Source organism: Schistocerca cancellata, chromosome 2 (genome assembly GCF_023864275.1).
Source record: "Schistocerca cancellata isolate TAMUIC-IGC-003103 chromosome 2, iqSchCanc2.1, whole genome shotgun sequence".
In the NCBI taxonomy this organism is placed as follows: Eukaryota; Metazoa; Arthropoda; class Insecta; order Orthoptera; family Acrididae; genus Schistocerca; species Schistocerca cancellata.
The window spans coordinates 515,899,369-515,919,275 of NC_064627.1; the positions used below are offsets into that span (position 1 = coordinate 515,899,369).

At 40.2% G+C, this 19,907-nt stretch overlaps 1 protein-coding gene across 2 annotated transcripts in view; it reads right to left on the reverse strand.

Moving 5' to 3' along the window:
* LOC126162064 (putative ATP-dependent RNA helicase TDRD12) overlaps positions 1-19,907 on the reverse strand; it is a 429,957-nt gene that overhangs the window by 368,698 nt on the left and 41,352 nt on the right. For both annotated transcript variants that reach the window (XM_049918325.1, XM_049918324.1), the window contains exon 4: positions 19,198-19,409. In XM_049918325.1, the coding sequence (XP_049774282.1) occupies positions 19,198-19,409 (212 nt within the window). The remainder of the gene's footprint in view (positions 1-19,197; positions 19,410-19,907) is intronic.

Here is a 19,907-nt window from a genome sequence, read left to right on the forward strand (position 1 = left end):
GTGGCCGTGGATTTACATTGACTGGCGGCAGCTGTTGTGTGCCCCACGTGACTCTCCCCACTCTCCGCTCTGGTCCGATAGTGGGGATAGCGTGCTTGCACTGCTCTGTGCTCGCAGCTTGCTGCTCACAGCTTGCTCCGTGAGTAAGTATGTTGTGAAGCCCTGAACTAGGCAGTTCCATATGGTCACTAGCAAGAGGTTTCAAATGGTAATGGCTGACATGGGGTAAAGTACAGAATACAGCACAGGTTGTCAAATCATGATACATGCTAAGAAACTTTAGTTTCTCCACACATATAAAAAGTTCAAACAACTTATGGGAATGCAGTGCTGTGACGTCTTTGACAACCACCAATATCTTGACAGGCGAACACTCCATTATTTTCAAGAGACAAATATAACAAGAGAGTGCTGTGCATGGAAAGCCTCTCAGCAGATGGGGCTTTCTGCATATGCCATATTTCAGTTCTTGGTCAGCACAGCCCTGGATACTGAAGGTTAAAAATTTGCTTCATAGAACTCTCTCACTGCATTTGTACCTAGAAAATGATGGGGTGCTCACCTGTCAAAATCCTGGAAGTTCTCAAAGATGTCACCAGGTTCTACTCTGTTAAACCGTTTGAACACCATAAACGTGTGCAGAGTGCAATCCAAATTGAGAAACGTAAACAAGCAAGATCAAACACTGAATATCCATATGCCACAATAACTGAGACTTTGTGGATTACGTAGGCCACATGGGCCACCTCCAGCCATAGTATTTATCATCAATATTGCCTATTGCCCCCCCCCCCCCCCCGGCACGCGTACACACACACACACACACACACACACACACACACACACAAGAACATCCACCAAAACGCCCTATGACATGTCTGTGCCATAATGTCAGTTCCATTATCAATGTGATGCCATGAGTCAGTCATTTGCCTCTGGAGTGCTGCTTGAGCTCGTCTGTAGGGGAGTAGGTGCCAAGACTTGTTCACAGAGTGGCAGCAGTTCTGCCTTCTACTATGCTTCACTGTCTTAATGCTTTACTTCTGGTGCCTTTTCTCATGTGGAGGAAGTCGGTGGTGGTGGGTGAAAGAAGTGGTGCAGGGAGAGGCAGTGGTTTCACCTCCTTTGACAGGATGGTGAGCGAGCTCATGTTTGTGTTTTGGGTCCATGTCAGCACATTGTGGACTGTCACAACTTGGCTGGTTCTCAGGTCACCACTGCAGCTGGTTCTCAGGTCAGACCAGATGTTTATGGTCACAGCCACAACGCCAAGGCTGTTGACAATGATGCCTTGGGGCCCGTCTGAGATTCTGTTAATTAATGTGGGCCCAATAAACAAAAAAAATACATAATTCTATTTTTGTTTGTTAGCAGGTATGTCTGAAGTCTTGGTACACATTCAAATTGTCTCACCACAACAATGTAGCTCACCACAAATGGAGCCAAATCCAAATGGTGCAGCTCATTGATAAAGTGGAGTATCATGCTGTAAGTATTTTCAGCAGCAGCAGAAATGTTACAATTGGAAAAAAATATTTCCCCCCCCCCTTTCCATCAGTCATCACACTAACCAGAAGCAGACTGCCTGACTTCCTCTCCTGTGCCAACCTCTTCATCTCAGATTAGCACTTATAATCAATGACCTCAATCATTTGTTAGGTATATTCCAATCTTGGTCTTCCCCTACAGTTTTTATCCTCTATGCCGACCTCTAGTACATGGAAGTTACACCTTGTTGTCTTAACATGTGTCTTATCATCCTGTCCCTTCTTACTGTCAATGTTTCCCATATATTTTTATCCTCATCAATTCTGTGGAGAACCTCTTCATTTTTTATCAGTTCACCTAATTTTCTGCATTGTTCTATTGGTATCATATCTCAAATGCTTCGATTCTCTTCTTCTCAGCTTCCTCGCACAGTTCATGATTCCCTTCCACAAAACACGGTACAACAGACAAATTTTCTCAGAAATTTCTTCCTCAAATTACAGCCAAGATTTGATACTAGCAGAATTCTTTTGGTTAGGAATGCTCTCTTTGCCTGAGCTAATCTGCTTTTTGAGTGCTCCTTGGTATATCCATCACAAGTTCTTTTACTTAAAAGGTACCAGAATTCATTTCCTTGATCTACTTCTTGGTCCCCAGTTTTTATGTTAATTTTATCAGTTATAACAATATTATGAAAAGGATAGTTGATACCATATAGCACATATAGCAGAGACGCTGAGTCTCAGAAAGGCACAACAAACAGACTGTTGGAAAGATAGCTTTCAGCCAACAAGGCCTTTGTCGAAAACACACACACACACACACACACACACACACACACACACACACACCTGCTCCAGCTGCCAGATACTGTGGTCATGTGTGCATGAGGTGTGTGTGTGTGTGTGTGTGTGTGTGTGTGTGTGTGTGTGTGTGTGTGTGTGTGACCTTGTTGGCTGAAAGCTAACTTTCCAACAGTCTTTTTGTTGTGCCTTTCTGCGACTCAGTGTCGCTGTTATATGGTGAGTAGCAACTACCATTTTCACAACACTGTTACATTCCATTCTGGATTTTCCATTGTATTCTCACTTATCTCATTTCTACTACTCCTCATCATCTCCATCTTTTTTCAATTTTGCTCTCAGTCTATATTCTGCTCTCAGTAGATTGTTCATTTTGTTAGTATTCCCACAATTCACTTTCACTGAAGATAGCAATGTCATCAGTGAATTTTATAACTGATTCCTACCACCCTGGCTTTTAAATTCTGTGTATTATTCTTGTCAGCAACTTTGATGCGTGAGCTGTTAAGCTGATTTTATAATATTTTCACATTTAGCTTCCTTTGCTATCTTTGAACAGTAATACTGGATCACCTATGACATCTATATTCTTCTATCACAGAATCAAACAGTTCCTCTGCACACAGAGGTCTCCAATGGTCTTTCTACATATCACCTCCCTTCTTCGCGTTAACAGTGGATTTCATCTTGTATTCTTAATGATGAGACCTTTGCTTTAAATCTAACCAAAGGCTGTTTTGATTTTTCTATATAATGAATCAGTCCTTTCAACAATCATTTCCCTTTATATTTCTTCACATTTTTCCTGTGGCCATTTCATATTTGCTTCTCTATTAGCTTCCCTGCACTTCCTATTTATTTCATTTCCTAAGTAAATTATACTGCTGTATTCCAGCCTTTTCCTGAGCATTTTTGTACATCGTTCTTTTGTTGATCAGTTTCCGTGTTTCTGCCATTACCCAAAGTTTCTCCGTAGTTATCTTCTGTTTGTCTGTCCAGTTTCTGTGTTTGCCCTTTTTAGGGATTTCCACTCCCCTTAAACTAAACTGCCCACTGTGGTATTCACTATCACAGTGTCCACAGCAGGGTCAGCCACAGAATGCAAACCTTCACACATGGACAATGTGATGCTCATATGCAGGTCAAGGCTCAGCCTGTCTCGGCACTATTCCCTTCCAAAAAATGTCAGTCTAGCGATCTATCTTCACAATCATTTAACACTTTGCAGACCAGTCCCTTAGAAGAATATCAGGCCTAGGAAACTGGCCATTTATACCATTATTTAAAGTGTTGCTGGCACATATGTTATTGATATATCACATACTAAAAAAAGGACCAAGATTCGAAATATATTTTTCACATGTTCTTTGGCTCTTTGACAGTTTATGAATTTTAAAATGATGACAGAAAGTATAATTATCTTCCCCCAAAAAAGTGTGAGGTGACTTATGAGCAATTTATTCCTCTTGAGCTTCCAAAATTTCTTGCTCACTCAACAAAAATGACATATTTGTAGCAGAATTATAACAAACTGCAAGAACTAATGAGAAAATGCATAAAATCATGTTAATGTGATCACATATTTGCTGAGACATTTGGAACAGCAGCTGTTATGTTCACTAATTTTTCTTTCGAAATAATTCTAGAAATTGACAACTGAAGGCAGCACCTGTCAAGAGACAGGTAGCGAGATATCTCTACACTGTTCTCACACAAAATTAGTCCAGTTTTTGAGTGATACTTGGCTCACATGTCAAGAAAATCTTGGCCTGAGCTATACTTTGGTGCGGTCTTTTTAACACAAAGTTGTGGCCTGAGCCATGCTCAGGTTTGATCTCCAAAGTGTTAAAATGAATGGAAATCACAGAAGCGAGGGACGAGATCTCTCAATACCTATTATATAGCTGCATAATTGATGGAAATTGGTAATTTGGTCTGAAATTGCATTACATCACCCTGCAGGAATAATATAAAGATTTATGTGAAGCTGAAAGAGCTAAAAATAATGTTTGACAGATGATTTGTATGGGGTTCATTGTTCTGTACATAAAGAAGCCCTTTGTGTTAAATAACATGACATGGATCATGTGATGCAATCGGTAGTGTGAATAGCAAAATTTTCTGAAGTTGCACGCATTATTACATCATTAGCTGCAAGAGCTTTTGATGGAATTGAATGAAGAGCTTGGAGACATTATACATTACTGCAAGTATGTTGATTATGTCAAAGGATATGCCTGAAACAAGTTTCCAATTTAAGATTGGTTATTGTTGAATTATTAAAGACAAAAGGAAAACAAGAACAAAAATAATAAGATCAAGAATGGATTGCAAAACTTACATGTTAAATACAGTTGACTGCAGACTGCCCTCAGCAAGATATTGCAAAGTGATAAAGCAACTTATCTTTGCTTTCACAATGAAAGTGGATGTACTTAAAAAGAAAATCACATTGCTGAAGGGACAACTTCTGACAACGAGCATTGTACACTTCCCTAAGCTCACTAGCATTAATGAAAACGTGAATTTAAAACAATTCACTGTGGTGTTAAAGGAATTAAAGCATAGCTGTCTAGATGTTTCAGGATGCCATTTCAGTTGAAAGGGTCTCTATGTGTCTCCAGATGTAATTCCCATTTAAAAGACAAATTTATTTATGTTGAAACCATCCAGGTGTCCTATGCTGCTTGTCTCAGGAAGAGTTTCCACATTTTCACAATGAGGTTGCAAACATGATACCAATGTTTTGATCAACATGTGAGCATGAAATACTTTCTTTTTCTGTTATAAAACCAAATAAGTCATGATTACATAGCCGCCTGAGTGACGACAATCTGTGAAACTGTCTGCGTCAGTTTTTTTGTAAGGTGACAAATTTGCACCCACATAAATTTGTTATGTCTTTAGCATGCCAGAAGTAATTTTAAAAATGTTTTGTCTGTGATCTATGTTGTTGAGAAATATGAAACAAAGCCACATGCAGCACTTAAACAGATTCCCCCCTCACAGCCCCTCAGACAGTGTGGCATGGTACAGGGAAAAGTGCGCATTCGGGCAAGGGAGATCTGCATGCATGCACAAGTACAACACAAGAGCCAAGGTTTTCACCATCCCTGTTTAGCAGCCTTAGAGAAATTCAAATGTACATCATCGCTCCACAGTACTTCAGTATCCTCCCTTTCCACATAGCTTCTTCTTGGGGATTCTCTTAAACTTCAGCCTACTTTCCATTAATCCTAAACTATGATCTGAGTCAATAATCGCTCCTGGGTAGGCCCTACAATCCAATGTCTGATTTCAGAATCTCTGAGATGATGATGATATAATCCATCTTTCCATGTCCCCAAGCCTTTTCCAAAATACCTCCCCCTCTTGTGATTTCTGAACAGTATATTTCTATTAGCAGATGAATATTACATGTCTGCATGTACTCTTCGACTATTATTGTTGGCACTGGTTGGCTGTTGATTCTGATGAGAATAGTCCTAGCACTAAATTGCTCTATGTAACTCACTTTCTGTTCTACCTTCCTACTCGGAACGAATCTTATTCCAATTATACCATTTTCTGCTGCTGTTGATATTATTCTATAGTCATCTGACCAGAAATCCTTATCTTCTTTCCAGTTCCCTTGACTGAGTCCGGCTACATCTAGACTGAGGCTTTCCATTTCCCCGTTCAGATTTTCTAGCTTTCCTATCACACTGAAGCTCCTGACATTCCATGCAACAATTCACAAATTGTTACCCTTCCACTGGATGGTTAACCTTTTTCTCACGGTCAACCCCCAACCCCTTGGTAGTCTCCTCCCAGAGATTCAAATGGGGGATTTCTTGCCAATGGAGAGATCATCAGACACCCTTTCAATTAAAAACCCACATTTTCTGTGGCTACACCTTAATTTAATGCATTGGTTTCCATTGCCTTTGCACAGTACTTCATTTTATCCATAGGCTGCACCATTTTCATCTGATTCCTCTGCACGCATGCTAGAGGACTGTGACAGGGATTTCTATGAGTACCAGGACTACAGACATGTGTCTGCAAACAAACAAAAAATTAACAACATAACATAATTTTTTTTTTAGAGGTAATAATCACTTTGTGACTATCTGTTGTACACAGGAGCCCATTTAATAACACGGCTGTCTGTGTGGGTAGTGGTCATGCTGGGACTGTTACAGCATGTCCAAGACAGTATATGGACTGCATACATGTAATATCTTGGCCAGACTAAGTCAGTTTACAAGGCCAGACCTGTATGTTGCAAGATATCTAGTGAGTGCTTTTCTAGAATTACTTGGAGTCGTAACTTCTCATAGATATGGTTCACAAGTCTTGACCAACTGCTCCACTTCAGAATTCAACACTGTTTGTAACTGAGAAGTGGTGAGGTGTTCATTTGCAGGATTTTTGGAACTCAGGAGCCTTAAATTGAGGGGTGTTTGTTTTTCTTTTTAGACACTATCATAGTAGGTGTCCCTCTATTGCGAACATGGTGGACATGTAGCTTTGCCAGGCATGCTCAGACCAGAGACAGGAACTGAAACACTACTCCATGGTTGCCTTGTTCTGGATGCAGGCCTGCCATATGTTTGATGGCAGCAACAACACTAGACCAGTAAGTGTGCCTTAATCTAGCACATACCCCACACTTAAATATGTGTGTGTGGGGGGGGGGGGGGGGGGGGATCATAGGACAGATCACTACCTATCATTGAGATAATCCTGTAAGTAACAAGAGGACATGGATGATTAAGCTGAAGCAATGTCACAATGGAAAAATGTCTGTTATGCCAGGTCTGTTCCCTTTGATAAATGCTCTGGCCAATATTGCCACACAGCAGGCAACACCCTGTGAAGTAGTGGGTCATGGTCTATTTCTGACACTGCTTTGTATACTGTGATTGGAAAATTGTAGAAAGTCACTGGTTGGTGTATAAAGCAAAAAATAGTGCCTCATGCCTGTGCCTGATCTACTAGGCAGACAGGGAAGAGCATCCGCATTTACATGATGCACAGTAGGCTGACAATAGATTTCATTATTGTAATTAACAAGAAACAATGGCCACTTTTGCTGCTGTTTCGCTCTTTTATCAGGGAGCTCAGGGTGGAGGTCAAACAATGAAATCGTGTGTAACACTGGTAATCAAATGAAATTTGTCCCATTACAATAAATGTGAAAATTCTTGAATCAAATATGATTGCCAATTACTCTTCCCCAATTTTCAAGTAGTTGCCTTACACCACCTTTAATGTTTTCTACATGAATCCAATAGGTTATTCCGTGTTGACTGCATATTGCGATACAATAGTGCTCCGAAGCCAAAATCTGACACATTAGTAGATGGGTGGCTGTTTTAATGCATTTTTTTATGTTGCATGAGTGGTTTCTGGTATTCTTCCATGCACCCAAATTTAAGCCCCTTTTCAGCTAGTTAATTACTGGCATGTTTGAATGATAATAATTGGGACCTCTCATTATGATGCTGAATTTGTCAGATTTACAATTACAGTACACTACCTCAATAAAAATTATCCAACATGTTGACCATTTATATGATTTCTTAAGCTACATTTTTGTTGCCAAACACATATAGTGATTTATAGTTAACTATGTTCAATCTCTCTCTCTCTCTCTCTCTCTCTCTCTCTCTCTCTCTCTCTCTCTCTCTGCCCCCCCCCCCCCTTTACTACACCCCCTCCCTTCTCAATGCCTTACAGCCACAAGTACACACAGTTAATTTTATTTTCTATTAAATTCTTTACATCAATGGGTAGGTTGTCAAAGATTTTTATGCCTCATTCCTTCCTGTGAAACAGTACAACTGATTGATGATGTAAGTCTCTCTTTAGCATTATACAGGATATCCTAAGAACAATGGTCAATATTCGGGGATATGGCAGGAATGATCATTCAAAGCAAAAAAGTCTAGTACGCATGGACTCTAAAATGCATACCTTAAGAGCTATGAGCACTTGTTTAATAGAAGAGACATGTTTCACAGTAATGAAGGTGAAAAAGTGCTAGTAGTCATGAAGGTATGCATTTCAGAGTCCATGTATATTGAACATTTTTTCCTTGTTTTGGTCTACATGGAAAGCAAAGAGCTTGCAGTAGAAAAGCTTTGTTTCACAGTATCGAAGATGAAGTGAACATGGCTCTTAAAGTACATGTTTTTTGTTTCAATTATTGTTCCTGTCAAATCCCTGAGTACTGACCATCAATCCTGGGACACCCTGTATTTATGAATGCTGCTGTGGTCTGCAGACTGTGACTGATGTTAACAACAACACTCATAAGGGAGTCAGTAGGCCCAGTTGTTAAAGAGCCGCCTTTACAAAGTCCTTGAGTGGACAGCATATATTATCCTTATTACACACTTCTAGGCAATAAACAAATGACAAGTTACCTAAGAATATGATGCCTACAACACTACTGAATGAAAGTAGGAAAAATAAGTCACCTATTTGACACTTCCATCTCCTTAATCTGATATACTGCATATAAAAGTTGCTGGCCTTAAACATTTACATTCTGTAACATGTGACTTGTGATTCAGGTTCTTATCAACAAAAGAACATAAGATTTTTGAATATTCTTTTCCCATTTATAGTTTTACCCTCATGTATTATTTCTAATGGTATGATCGTGCCTTGTGCAATACTGAATTGCATGTATTGTGTTTTATATAAAGTCAGTGACAATCCATTTGAAGAGAATCAGTCAATACTTTTCACAGAAATACTATATTTTCAAGTGTTAAAAGTTAATCATAAGATATTATGGTAATACTTGCATCATCAGCAAAGAGAACCATTTCTGCTTCTTAAATACATGATGGAAGATCATTAATATGTAACAAGAACAAGAGCAGGTGCATTACTGATCCCTGTGGCACACCTGCAGTGCTTATTCCCCAGTATGACGATGCTATTTCACTGTGAGCACTCCCTGAGTGCTACATACTGTTTCCTTTGGGTTAGTCAGGATGAGACCCAGTCACCAGCAATGTCTCTGATGCCATAATATTTGAGCTACTAAGACAATGCTGTGAACTATAAAATAAATTGCATCTACCAAGTCACATAAAATACCAGTTGACAACATACTGACATTTAAATTTTGTATACCGTATTTACTCGAATCTAAGACGCACTCGAATCTAAGCCGCACCCGAAAAATGAGACTCGAAATCGAGGAAAAAAATTTTCCCGAATCTAAGCCGCACCTGAAATTTGAGACTCGAAATTCAAGGGGAGAGAAAAGTTTTAGGCCGCACCTCCAAATAAAAACAAAGTTGGTCCATTGTAATACGAGACACAATTTAGGTCGAATGAATGACGATACAGCTACAGGAGTTTGGTTCCAGTCGTAAGCTTAACAGTTAAGTTTTACCAGGTAGCCATTGCTATATGTCAGGCGCTCCGTCCGTATTTATACGGGTACCCTTCCTTTTCATGTGCTTCGTCTGGTTTGAATCGATTGCTTATTTTGCTTTGATCTGATAAGTGCCGTTTTCGTTGTTATAGGTGTTAACGTCACTCTGAGCTGAAAATGCATTACTGTACTGTGTAATGCATTGTTTGTCTCATTCTGATAGTGCGTGTTTACGGCCTGTCGCCGCGCGCGGCATGGCTTGCTTTTGTGCGCGCTACCGCCACTTACAATTAAAAAAAAGAAAAGAGAGGAATCGTCTCACTAGCGAAACAATGACAAGAGACTGCTATTTGTTGTTACTTACACTGTTTTCTTTGATAATGATCAACAAGAACCAAATAATAGACTGCATATGATAGAATATGTTCTGAACGAGAGTTAGGCGAAAATTTTTCTCCGTTTGAAAATCTTTGCGGTTGCTTCTCTAGTACGTCAAATTCTGCACAGGAATTAGTCATCTTAGATTTAAAAATCTAATCAGTTGCCGTGCTTAATTTCTGACTGTATCACTATTAGGCATAAGAAAAATACGAATGTAAACATGACACGATACGTATATTCTTCCGCGTTTGCTGTTGTCTCACTCTAGTTTCGTAGTTTATTAGGCAGATAGGATTTAAATGAAATAGCAGCAAACACGAAAGAATACGTGGCATAATGTTTACATTCATATTATTCTTATGGTGAAGAGAATACTGCATGTGATTCACATTTCGTCAGGTTCCTATTAGCAACCACCTCTTCTCACAGGTAGTAAAAAATTCAACACGTAGAGTTGGCCATATTGACAAACATCCCAAACAATCTGGCCAGTCGGATTTTCGTAGTACATTGAAATTCTGCTACATTCGAAGATGAACAATACGGAATTTGTATTTACTTCGTTGGATAATGTACGAAAATGCAGTGGTCGAAACTCGGGGCGGAGAAAAAAAGCTCGTCTTCCACCGTTTTTTTTTTTTTTTTTTTTTTTTTTTATTTACTGACGCAGAGATTTTGGCGCCAGTATTTATCTCTGTGCCTACAAAGCATCCCCTTGTAGCGCTACATATATTCGACGGCAGAAGTTAGTTGTGGCGGCACCTACCAACATTTTTCAGAACTTCCGCTTGCTTTGCACTCGATTCTAAGCCGCAGGCGGTTTTTTGGATTACAAAAACCGGAAAAAAAGTGCGGCTTAGATTCGAGTAAATACGGTAGTCATTTGTGAATTGAAAAATAGTATGTTCTGTAAAGAGGCATTTGTGAAAATCAAACTGAGACTGAGTATCTTATTTTGTGAGAGGTGTGTTCTGGTTCTTGCATACATATTTTTTCCAGTAACTTTGACAGGGAGGCAGATAGTGAGAGCAGTCACTAATTATTATTATCTGTCCTTTACAGTGGCATAGTTTGGCCCGTCTGGCAATATCCTCTGTGACAGTGATATCTTTCATATGTGGTTGAAAACACTGTACATAAATCGATGACCCAAAACATTATCACCATCTGCTTTACAGTGTGTTGGCCCACCTACAGAACGCAACACAGCAGAGATTATGCATGGCATGGCTTTGATAAACCCTTGATAAGTTTCTGGAGGTATGTGGGAAAAGTTGTCTACACACAGTTCACAAAATTCTTGCAAATTATGGGTTGGTGATTTGTGGGTGCAGATTTGGTACCCAATAGCATCTTAGCTGTCTTCCCCTGGCTTCAGATCAGGCAAATTTGGTGGCTAAAACGTCACACGCTGCACAAGTACCACGAGTATGGCCTTGTGACATTAACATGCTCGAAGATACCATTGCTGTCTGCGGAGACACCAAGTGTGAAGGGATGTAGGTAATTCACAATAATGTTCACATAGTCCAAAGATGTCATCGTGCCTTCAATTACTACCACAGGTCCTGTGGAAGCCTAGGTGAATGTGCTCCATCCATAATACTGTCCCCGTTGGCTTGCATCTGTGGTGTGGTGCATGTTCCACACAACTGTTCACCTGGATGACTAAGTATCCGGACATGACTACTGACCTGATGTAACAAAAAAGTTCAATGATCCATGGACCAAACCTAATGGTCTTATGCCTACTACAGTCTTAACTGACAGTGTTCTTGTGACAACATGGCAACGCATAGAGATCATCTGCCGTGAGCTCCACCTTCAACAATGTGTGCTGAAAGTTGTACTTGGTAACACTTGTGTCTGCACCAGCACTGAACTCTATCATCATATCTGCCACAGATCATCAGCTATCCTGCTTTACATAGTGGGTAAGCATTTGATCTCCAAATTCTGAGAAAAGGAATTAATGGCAAAGACCGTGTAGCCAATTCATGGTTTCATCTTCCTTCAATCTCTTTCCACAGATGCTCATGGCAGCAGCACATGAACAACTGACCAGTTTCAACCCACTTACAAGACACTTGTTCCCAGGAGTGTAACTATAACAACTATAATATATAATATAATAACACTTTGTAAAAGTCTTTTTATATCAGTGCATTTCCCATTTGTATTCCGAATCGTCATTTCCCATTAGTCTCTGCTCTGCTTATGTACTTTATTTATTGTGTTTGTGTCCAGAACACCACCACACTGCAAACAATCCCACAGTGGGCAATGGTCATAATGTTTGGCTCATCTGTGCTTCTGAAGGACAGGATTTTAGTGCTTTACTTGAGATGTTGTAACTCCATGACAGTCTATGCTTCTGAGAGAGTTCGCTGAATTCTTAATTTCTTTTGCAGAAATAGGAATAATTGTGATTTGCCTGCGCATATGTGACAGTGCTTCTTGCATTTATTCCATCATTTTAATCCTTGAATTGTTTATACCAGTCTTTTGCATTACCGAACTGCAAGGAAGTGATAATTAAATACATAGGCTACCTGACTGCTATCACTTATTATGTGGCTTTACCAGTAAAGTCCTTACAATCCTTAACTAGTTTCCTAAGAGTCTCTTTCAGTTACTGCCCATACAGATTTAATTTTACTATATGAACCACTAATGTCCGACATTAAACAATGTTTATTTTAAATTTGTAATCTTTTTCTTAAGAAAGAAACAATACTTCTTTTAATATGTAATCAGTCCTACCTCTGTTTCTCCGAACAATTTCCAAAAAATTCTTTTTTCCTTGCACATAAATTTTTTATTCCTTTTGTAAACCAGCATTTCCTGATATCTTATTAGTGTCATACTTTACATTTTCTTGGGAAAGCGGCTGTTTAAGATTGATAAAAGCCCACCTACAAATACATTCCATTTGGAATTGTCGTCTTTTGTATTATACATATCCCTCCAGCCAGCTTCCTGCTGCCTGTTCATTAATTAATCTGTTTCCCACAATACCTCTACACTGTAATTAGTTAAGTTATTCTGTACGGCTAGCTGTGCTTCATACAATGGAAAGACCACGTAGGAATAACAATGATAATATGAAAAGGATAGATTGCTACTCAACATAAAAATGACATGTTGAGTAGAAGACAGGCAGACAATGAAAACACTGTGACCCATAAAGATATCAACCAAAGCCTTCATCAGAAAAGAAAAATGCACACACCTTTCACACAAGCAAGCTCACCTCACACACACAAGTGACCATTATCTCTGGCCACTCTGGTCAGAATGCAGCTGAAACGCATCAAATGAGACAAAACTCGGCGTGGGGTGGAGAAGGGGCAGGGATAGCAGGATCTACGTGAGGGAAGAGGAATCAGTACTGCCTGGTGGTGTGTGCAGAGACTAGTGGTGGCAGGACAGAACTTAATATGCTTGATTTCAATGGTTGCTTCACAACCTGAGCCATATGGATCCTCCCATCCACCACCAGCTTTTCTGAACTAGGCAGACAGGGATTATCTTTACAACACATTCCCCACTCTCGAAGTCTTCCCTGCCTGAAACTACAGTAATCTACTGTTCCTACACCTTAACCCACCCTGAAACCTCATCACAATTCACTTCCCCTCAGTCCCATTGTGCTCTGCTCTCCGCTGGTGCACCCAATGGTCTTTTCCCCTTCTCTGCTTCTCTCCTTCCCACTTCTCATCTTTCCCCTTCTCCCACCACCACAGCTTCCCGATACTGTGCCTGGCAGCTCTGTCTATCACCTCTAGTCCCTGAATGCTCTACCAGGCAGCATTACTTCCTCTTCCCCCACCAATATCCTGCTATACCTCCCCGTTTCCGGACCCCCTCTGGATTGTTGCTCCTGTTCAATGTGTATTTGTTGCAGTCCAGCCTGAGTGGCTGCAGTTAGTGGTCATGTGTGAATGAAAACTAATATGTAACAGTCTTTTTCACTGTGCCTGTCTGTAACTCAAAATGTCATCTTACAGTGAGCATAAATCTATCCTATTCATAATACTGTTGACATTCCAACCTGGACTTTCTACTGTTCAATTTTATAGTCCTCTATCATTCCAAAGATTATTCAGTTTCTTTTGCGTAGAACCTCCATTTATCTGGACACCTTTTGAAGCTGCTTATCTGAATGAAGTATTTCACTTTAAAAAGGTTTACCTCTCATACCTGTAATCATAGGAATTTTACCATTTCTTAGTTCATTGCTCAGGTATGAGATGGGGACAACCTATGCTGTACACATCTTGTAATAATTAACTTTCCTGTAGAAGAAGTCCAACTCTTAAGTTCTTCTTCAGGACTGTTATTTACTGCATCCACACAATCCAGTAGGGCTGTTCTTTTACTCAATATGTGCCCTATGGCAGATACATGCTATGTGCCCCAGCTTTTTGCATACAAAACATGACTTCAAGGAATGAGTAATAATGTTTTTCATGCCTGGTGGTGCAATCACATACATATATATTATTCATGATAGCTTTCCTTAGATTTGTGGTCAAAGTCATGCAGCAAATTGTTCTGTGAACTTTTGCTCACTAAGTGAGCGGACAATGGTTGATAAGTGTTTTATGCTGTGCACATACACAAATGACGAGGACAGTGAATCACCAACTACTTTTCTAAGCACTGTATCCCCCTTCTACAGACCAGCGAATGAAAGTGTGTTCAGTGACTCATAAGCTGATTGATGGACAAAAAAATGACTACTAGTAAAAAATTCTACACTACTATCATTTGCTGACTGATGAACATGACAGCTATTCAACACTACTTTTACCATCATACATAATGTTATTTCATGAGCTTCAGTGATTTTTGGAACATTAGTTAATGCTGGATCAGATGGCTCCATTCCTTTGCACTGGCTGCCTTATCTGGTACTAGCTGTGAGATAATGTCACAGGTTGAGATATAACAGATGTGCCACAATGTTACATGAAAAGTCATTCTTGTAGAACTGCTTGTTCTGTTACACATGTTTGGTTAAGTTGCTTAACACACACAACTTGAACCAAGTCACCATCGTATGGGTTTGGCGACCACAGCTGTCAGACAGAAAACCCCAACACCAGAAAAACTCAACTACTTACACTATGTGATCAAAAGTATCCAGACACCTAGCTGAAAATGACTTACAAGTTTGTGGCGCCCTCTATCGGTAATGCTGGAATTCAGTACAGTGTTGGCCCACCCTTGGTCTTGATGACAGCTTCCACTCACGCAGGCATACGTTCAATCAGGTTCTGGAAGGTTTCTTGGGGAAATGCAGCCCATTCTTCACGGAGTGCTGCACTGAGGAGAGGTATCGAGGTCAGTTGGTGAGGCCTGACACAAATTCGACGTTCCAAAACATCCCAAAGGTGTTCTATAGGATTCACGTCAGGACTCTGTGCAGGCCAGCCCATTACAGGGATGTTATTGTCGTGTAACCACTCCGCCACAGGTTGTGCATTATGAACAGGGGCTTGACCATGTTGAAAGATGCAATCGCCATCCCCAAATTGCTCTTCAACAGTGGGAAGGAAGAAGGTGCCTAAAACATCAATGTAAGCCTGTGCTGTGATAGTACCACGCAAAACACAAGGGGTGCAAGCCCCCTCCATGAGAAAAATGACCACAGCACAACACCACCGTCTCCAAATTTTACTGTTGAAACTACACACGCTGGCAGATGACGTTCATCGGGCATTTGCCATACCCACACCCTGCCATCAAATCACCACATTGTGTACCATGATTTGTCACTCCACACTATGTTTTTCCACTGTTCAATCATCCAATGTTTATGCTTCTTACACCAAGCAAGGTGTCGTTTGTCATTTACCGGCGTGATGTGTGGCTTATGAGCAGCCGCTCGACCATGAAATTCAAGTTTTCTCATCTCCCACCAAACTGTCATAGTACTTGCAGTGGATCCTGATGCAGTTTGGAATTCCTGAGTGATTGTTTGGATAGATGTCTGCCTATTACACATTACGAGCCTCTTCAACTGCCGGCAGTCTCTGGCAGTCAACAGACGAAGTCAGCCTGTACACTTTTGTGCTGTACATGTCCCTTCACATTTCCACTTCACTATGACATCGGAAACAGTAGACCTAGTGATGTTTAGGAGTGTAGAAACCTCACATACAGACGTATGACACAAGTGACACCCAATCACCTAACCACATTTCGAAGTTCATGTGTTCCGCATTGAGCCCCATTCTGCTCTCTCACGATGTCTAATGACTACTGAGGTCGCTGATATGGAATACCTGGCAGCACAGTGCACCTAATATGAAAAAAGTACATTTTTGGGGATGTCCAGATACCTTTGATCACATAATGTAGTTTAGAGCGTTGTTGTAATGTCAGCACACTTCATATAATTTCTTACAAATAGTAGGACAGCATTCTAACAATTAACAACATGAGGAAAAGATAGAATGCTATTTACCGTAAAGATGGCATGTTACACTGCAGAAAGGCACAATTAAAGACAATTACACATTAGTTTCCGGTCATAGGCTTCATCAGAAAAAAGAAAGAGAAACACTAACACATACACACACATTCATTCACACAAGCAAGCACACCTCACGCACACATGACCAACATCCCTGGTAGCTTGGGCCAGAATGCCAACAATTCAATTATTCTGACAATGAAGTCAGTTATTCAACTAGCCTTGCAATGAAGGACAAAATGGTGTAAGTAGACCTCCCAAGTGCAGGTAACTCAACCCCAGGATGAGAGGGATCTACCTGTAGGTAGGTGTAGTGTACTGCCCTCACCCTCACCTTTCCTTATCTCTTTTCCTTATCTCCCTCCCTTTTTTTATTCAAAAAATGTATTCACTTTTTGTTTTGGTGGCCGTGCCGCTCTTGGTTGCACACTAGGCAGCTTGATTGCCCCATACAACAGCAAGTGTCAGCCAGGTACTACCTACAAACACTGCTTGTACATCACAGGTAAAGTTCAGATGGAGTCCACGAAAAACATTTGGACCTCCAATCAATTTATGTTTATTAAACTGCCCAGCCAAGTCAATATCAATCGCCTTCAAATTGCGATACACAAGTACACTGCGCCGCCAGCGACGACGGTAACCACGTCGCAGAGGCATTGCTGTGGCACGTTAACACAAGTGAACGTAGCAAGCCAACGTCCAGCGAGACACCCAGAGCTATGCGTCCGCACTCCTCGACGTTCGCAGAGCGAATGACGCTCCGTGCTGCGGTGCAGCTGGACCCCAGTAGCGCTTATCGCAACCAAAACTTCCGGTCGCCACGCGCTTACACAGCGCCAGCGCGCCTTATCAGCCTGACCGGAAGTCAATTATTCTGCAACACAGGCCTAGTAACACTAGGGCCCGTGTTGCCATTGCCAACTTTCGCCCATAAAAAAGAGGTACTCATCAGCAATTAACTTCTTCTTCCTTCTCGTAGTCAAAACAAATGGCATGCTTGGAACAAGAGTACCATAAGGCTGTTTAGCCAACAGTCCTGTAGTCTCAGCAATACTCCACGTCTTCCAAGCCAAAATGTTAGCATATGGAAATGCTTCAAGGCCACCATAATCTGATTGATTGCCCCATACAACAGCAAGTGTCAGCCAGGTACTACCTCCAGACACTGCTTGTACATCACAGGTAAAGTTCAGATGGAGTCCACGAAAACTGATGAAAGAAGACTGTCTTCTGGACACTATACAAGAACTTGGCCTTCATGTCATGAACATTACTCTAAACCCACCTACTTTCCAATATCTCACAGGTAAGGCAACAAATATAGATATCACTCTTGCAAACTCTCGAGTCAGTGTTGGCATTGCAAAGTGCAGGGTCTGTGATGGACTTGAACCAAGTGCCCATAATTTCATTTATTTTACAATTACAGAAGCAGATAATGACTTAGGCACTATAATACAATCTGTGCAAAGTGAATGTTTACGCAAAGCCGACAAATTGGTGCAAGCACTGCAGATAGTGCAAGACAAGGCATTTCCAACATTTGTTAGTATGCAAAGAGGTCTAAAATTCCTTGGAGTCCCAACCTACAATCCTTAAGAATCAGAGCAAGGCAGGCAAGAATATATTTCAAGAGACAACTAGAGGAAACAGAATGACAAAGACTGAGTTTCTTTAATCTATCCCTCTCCCCTCGCCGAGGAAGGAACTAATACTTTAGAAAGCTAGGATAGTATGTCATTTTTATATGTACTGATCAGTAATACTACATATTTCACCTTCTGAAGGTATGTACTGGCCAGCAATACAGTCTCACAATTTATGGGACATTAATTAGAGAAAACTCAGAAAGCTGATGCACCATTTTTCCTTTCCCAAGCAGAGTATGCACGTCACTGTTGCCACAGCAATTTATCCTTCATTACTATTTGGATGTGTGCAAGTGTGTGCCCAGGACGGATCAGCTTATTCAAGCCATTCCAATGAATCTGACACTTGGTTCATAACTAGCACATAATTGGCAACTGCTTAAAATACATGTATGTCTACTAATCTGCTCGTAGTAGGTACACTACAATTGTCTCAGCATGTGGGCTAACTAACAAAAAATCATTATCTTTCAATGGTACCCAATGTGGAGCCATACTAGAACTATTAATTAAAACCATGACATTTCAGTGCTCACTGTGTGAGCTAAATGATAACCAAATTTATTGTTTGTGGAGAAGGATGGTTTTACATTAATATTCTTAAATTGTTTGCCAATTTTTTAAATGTCCCTTAAATTGTGCAGGTCTGTGAGGTGTTTTTTGCCTTTCTGTGGTGTCTGTATTACAAGTACTGGATTTCATTCTGTTGGAGAATCTGTCAGCTGAGTCTGCCAATTATCCAGTATTCACTGCAACTTCTGCTACAGTATTAATTTCTTGTATGTACAGTTTCTGGCTTAACAGGAGTGTCTGTATGCCCTATGTAGCACATATGTGAGTGCAGCAAACTTATGCATGCATGGATGGTGTAATAAGTTATGTATTGTTGAATCAGTGTAGGTTGGTCTCCTGTAGATAAAATAAGTGTAACATTAAATATTATTTCTTAGGAAGTGTAAACATGTTACTAAAAAAATTTTATTTTTTGTAATTTACATTAATACATACCTTCGAAAATCTGTGTCTCAAATACTGCATATTCCTTATCACAAAGCTCTTCACCAAGATTAATAAAACCCTCATCAACGGATAGGTAGAGGTCAACATACAGCCTCTTCCGACTTTTGCTTTGTTGTTTTTGTACAATGTAACTCCCAGAACTTAGTCTCAGAACATGTCTCACAAATATTGCAGATGCAGGACACCACATTTCAGATATTCTGAAAAAATAATTGCAACACATAAGAGCATACAACGTAATAAAAATCCTATACAGCCTACTTAAAATTAAAACAGTATTTGTGAATGAAAGAGATTTTGCATTGTTTTGACATACTATGTTGGATTACAAACCTGTTTGCTGATTAATGACAGTTTCTGAAATCCATTATTTTTATGTATATGAACATATAAAAAAACACATCGTAAACTGAACATTAATAGCAAAGAATTGGTTACCTATGAAAATCATCCCCCCCCCCCCCCCCCCCCACACACACACACATATTTGTAGCAATAATGGGAATACGTAGAAAAGGAATGGAAATAGTGTGATGAGAAGGTAGTAGAGCTTGTGCAAAGTAACATGTCACCAGCACAGATGTGTTGGCTCTTCCCATGCAAAAAAACACCGAAGAATGTTTTGTGATAGAGCAGTTGACACAATGGTTAAATATAAACTAAATCATGACAGAAGGAAAAGTGCTCCAGTGTGTTAT